The sequence below is a fragment of the Bactrocera latifrons genome, unplaced genomic scaffold, assembly GCF_001853355.1.
Source record: "Bactrocera latifrons isolate USDA-ARS-PBARC rearing strain unplaced genomic scaffold, ASM185335v1 scaffold_1004, whole genome shotgun sequence".
NCBI lineage: Eukaryota > Metazoa > Arthropoda > Insecta > Diptera > Tephritidae > Bactrocera > Bactrocera latifrons.
This window is the reverse complement of record NW_017534414.1, coordinates 5659-10287: the sequence shown is the minus strand read 5'-3', so window position 1 is coordinate 10287 and position 4629 is coordinate 5659. Positions and strand designations below refer to the sequence as shown.

At 42.5% G+C, this 4629-nt stretch overlaps 2 protein-coding genes across 2 annotated transcripts in view; one reads left to right on the top strand and one right to left on the bottom strand.

The window, feature by feature from the left end:
• LOC108967625 (AP-2 complex subunit alpha-like) overlaps nucleotides 1-1025 on the top strand; it is a 2244-nt gene extending 1219 nt beyond the window's left edge. Inside the window, exons 2-3 of the mRNA XM_018931178.1 lie at nucleotides 279-557; nucleotides 992-1025. Of these exons, the coding sequence (XP_018786723.1) occupies nucleotides 279-557; nucleotides 992-1025 (313 nt within the window). The remainder of the gene's footprint in view (nucleotides 1-278; nucleotides 558-991) is intronic.
• Nucleotides 1026-3743: 2718 nt separating this feature from the next.
• On the bottom strand, nucleotides 3744-4391 carry LOC108967618. Its single transcript, XM_018931167.1, has one exon. It carries the CDS (start codon nucleotides 4389-4391, stop codon nucleotides 3744-3746), a length of 648 nt encoding a protein of 215 aa, XP_018786712.1.
• Nucleotides 4392-4629: the final 238 nt, after the last annotated feature.

Genomic DNA, 4629 nt, shown 5'->3' with positions numbered 1-4629 from the left:
TTTGATCAAATGTGAAAATGTGCGTTGTATCTTAAAAACAAACTTACATTTAACAATAAATTTACATTTAAACCAAAGTTTAATTCATTGGCTATCCGTGCTATATAAATTTAAAAAAATCCGTGCACGCATTTAAGAGGAATAAGCAGTGAAAAGGAGATACTAAAACGAACCCAACCCTGCCATACCGCTCACATTGCCTGCAAGTTCGCTGAAATAAATTGAAATTCAGCATAAAATTGCCACTGCCGTTAAATAAATTTTTTTTTGTTTTTTAGCCCACGGAAAAGCTTAGGCGGCGAACAACAAAGAGCACTAAAGGTCTTCAGGGCAYGGCAGTCATTGGATCTGCCGGGTGCACGCAATAAGCTTATGGGATTCAGCATACAACTATTGGACAATGTGGACCCTAATCCCTATAATATGATATGTGCGGGCATTATACACGCGAACAAAGTAATGGTTGATCGTCGTTCTGGTAAGACCACCGAAGAGAACCCCAAATTCATCAAATCTGATGATGCTGCCATCGAGGTAAATACAATTACCATAAGCGGGTGAGTGATTAGTTTTATTGTCATATATTATATTTTATTAGTAAATAGTAATAATAATATTAAAGACATTGTGTGTGAACAAATGAAAAAATGCTGCATCGCAGGTATATTATAAGTAATTTTGTTTGTGTATAGGAAAGTTAGGCTTCCGATGTGGATAGGGAAGTGTTGCGTTGAGTAGGGTGTGCATCCACGTCTTTCTCGTCGTAGGGTGGTAGTAAGACCAATATGGCAAGCGGTCTTGTAACTTGTCCTTTTTCCGTGATGATGTCGACTACTCGCACTCGGGTAACAGTGCCTTGATGTATATTGACATTCCTACCCAGTCTCCACTCATTCGGTGGTAAATTGTCTTCCTTTATGACGACAAGCTAACCTGCCTTTAGGTTTGTTTTTGGATGTTTCCACTTTATGCGTTTCTGCATTTCGTTCAGGTATTCGGTTTTCCACCTTTTGCAGAAGGATTGATGTAAGACCTTAAGTTTTTGGCATCTATTTACGATAGAGGCACTGTTCTCATTTATATCCGGTTCTGGTGGGGCCAACAGATGTCCACCGACCAAAAAATGTCCTGGAGTAAGTGGCTCCAAATCAGTAGGTTCGTTTGAGGCTGGACTTAATGGTCGCGAATTAAGTCAAGACTCAATTGGGCATAAGAGTGTGTTGAACTCTTCAAGAGTGTATTTGTGCCCAGACGCAATTTTGCGAAAATGACTTAAAACTTTTCACACCTGCTTTCCAAAGTCCGCCCATATGAGGAGCTGCAGCAGGTATGAAATGCCATGTAAGAGCTTGGTGACTATACCTAGATATAGCATTGTTGCGAGCATCGGCTATGAAGGCTTTAAGTTCGGACCTTAGGGATCTCTATGCTCCAACGAAGTTTGTACCATAAATATTCTTGGGGCAACCTCTTCTAGAAACGAATCTGGATGATTGTGTCGATAGATTGGTAGTGGCCTCTAGGTGGATGGCAAACAGACAAACAGATAGACATACCCTTTGGATACACGGCATCCTCTTTCACGGTAGCTTTTTATTTCGAACGGACCAGCGAAATCTACCCCCGTATTCGTAAAATCGCGTGAAAATGTGGATCGCTCGGTCGGAAGTGCACCCATAAGTTGCGTCTGAGCACGTTTTTTGAATATCGTGCACATTTTGCAGTTATGGATAATGGATCGTATCAAGTTTTTCACCCTTGGAATCCAATACTGAGCCCGCGATAGCCATAGCATAAGCTGATTTTCTCCATGCAGAGAGACTTGATGAATAAACTGGATTATTAGAGGAGACAATACGCAGATGTATGGAAGGATAATTGGAGGGCGCTCATTGTACGACAAATCGAGAAACGCACCGAGACGGCCACCAGTTCTCATAACTTCATTATTATCGAGGAATGGATTAAGAGAGAGTATTTCAAACAATCATATTCTTGACCATATTTCTGCTTCTGCGTAATTATTGTCAAAGGTCTTGTCATTGCTTTAATTTCTTCGGAAGAAATTAAGCAAGACTTTTGTTGAAAGGAAGCTTTTGTGTTTGGATGAGTTCTTTGAGAGAATCTCATAACGTGTGATAACACTCTCAAAGCTCTTGGCAAATTAGAAAAATGGTCAAGAATTTCGTTAGAATTCCCCTGTATAGTTGTACAAGCATGTACGCGTACCTGTTAATGGCCATTTAGATTGATCTTCTTGCAGACAAGAAGGTCCCTGCCACCACAAGATGTTTTCCACCAATTCCTGTGCCAGAAGTCCCCGACTGGCTAAGTCTGCAGGGTTAGACMCTGAATCGACATGATTCCAGTTTGCGTTACCGACCTTTTCTACGATTTTCGTCACTCGATGGGATGCAAACGTTGACCATGAACATGGTGGCTTGCGAATCCATGCGAGAACGATGGTCGARTCCGTCCATAGTTTGAGATTAAGATGTGTCAGCTCCAGGTTGTTGACGACAGATTCAACTGTTTCGGCCAGTAATACGGCGCCGCACAGTTCCAGACGCGGTAAAGATATAGTTTTGACAGGTGCTACTCTGGTTTTTGCCAATAGTAGGCTGGCGAAAACTTCGTTGCTTGTCTTTATACGCAGTTGCTKCGTATGCTTTTTCTGATGCATCGCAGAAACCATGAATGGACACACCGTCCGTTGGCGAGAAGTGGACCCATCGTGGAATTTTAATGTTATATATGTACCTGTGGTTGTCCATGAATGTGTGCCAACGATTCAATGTGGTAGGAGACACAACCTCGTCCCATTGTGTTCCTTCGAACCAAATGTGTTGGATTATCATTTTGGCTATTACTATATTCGGTGCTAGCTATCCTAGTGGGTCAAACAGTTTGGCAATATCTGATAGGATAGCTCTCTTTGTAAAGGAAGTATTGGTTTTGTTTTGAAGTAAAAGAACTCAGTATGTGCACCTTATCCCAAGAGCCTTGACATCACTTGTGTCTTCGAAATCTAAAAATTCTTTGTTGAGCAAAGCAAGGCCTTTTGGTAGGCCTTGTAAAATTTTCCCACAATTGGCTGTCCATTTTCTTAATGAGAAACCTGCCGACTCCAATGCTAGTCTTATTTCATTTGTAGCTTTAATTGCAGCCTCTATAGAGTGTCCACCTGCTAAGACATCATCAACATACATGCATTTCTTGAGTATGTCTGAGGCTACTGGTAGTGAGCTTTCAACGTCGTCAGCTAATKAAGTAACGTCCTTATTGCCAGATAAGGAGCGCAGTTGATTCYGAACTTTACCGTCTTCAATTCGAAAATTTTAGTTTGTTCGGTCGGATAGGTGCGAAAAACGATTCGCTGGTACTTCGTGTGATCAGCCTTTACTAGRATTTGGCGATACATCTTCTCAATATCGCTATTGAAGACATATTTGAATAATCGCCATCGCAGAATTAAGATGGCCAGATCTGYCTGAAGAACTGGACCGGGGAGAAGGATGTCATTCAGCGAAGTGCTGTTTGAAGTTGATTGCGATGCATTGAACACCACACGCACTTTTTTAGATGTGCTCTCTTCTTTCCTTACGGCATGGTGAGGCAGGTAATAGTTGTCACTAGAGTCGGCCGTTTGATTGGTATGTATCTTTACCATATGACCCATCTTAACGTATTCCTTTAAAACCCAGTTGTACTCTTTTTGCAGATTTTCATCTTTTTTCTCTTTTTCAAAACTGGGAGTAGGCAATYTTTAACGAACTACCTAACCTAATGTTGACCGGATAGTCTTTCTTAAATGGTAGCGATACAACGTATTTCCCGTCTTCATTTCGCCTCGTTGTCTTTTTGTACAGCTCTTCACAATACCTGTCCTCTTCGCTTAGTTTCCGTTCCTTGGGCAATTCTTCCAATTCCCAGAACGAAGCTAACTGCTTTTCCAGCGATATTTCGTTGTAATATGAGACGCAAGTGTTGGTTGGCTTAATTGTATTGGMACGGCCCRTGACTATCCAACCGAACGCGGTCTCTTGCGCAAGAAGCGATCCCAGTACGTTCTTGCGTAYGCCATCAAGCATAATCTGTGGATAGACGTCGCCACCGAGTATGACGTCCACGGGTTCATTGACGAAGAACCTTTTGTCCGCCAACGTGAGATCTGGGAAAGCCTGCCGAGTTAGTGCGCTAATRTGGCAAGTCGGCAAGTTTCCTGTTAATTTCGGCAGAGCCATCATGTTCGTTGTTATTGATATAAGTGGGTCAATTGGTGACCGCAATTCGACACAACATGATTCCTTTACCTGCGCACCTATGGTGTTGTTGATGCCTGACACCTGGGCATTTACCTTCCTAGCTGGCAAGTTGATTCTGCGCTTCATCCTTTCTGTGATGATAGMGCACTCTGATCCGGAGTCGATGAGTGCTCTTGCGGCATAAGTAACGCCGMTGTGATTTATGTTTATTTGTGCCGTTCCTAATAAGACACCTCTGTCGCTGTTAGCGAAGCACGACTGTACCTGAGTCGTTGGCTTRCCGTTCGATTTTTTAAAGTTGCGTCTCTGTTGCGCTTGCCTGGACGTAGACGGAATCTCGTCCGATGGCGTTGAGGAGACTCTT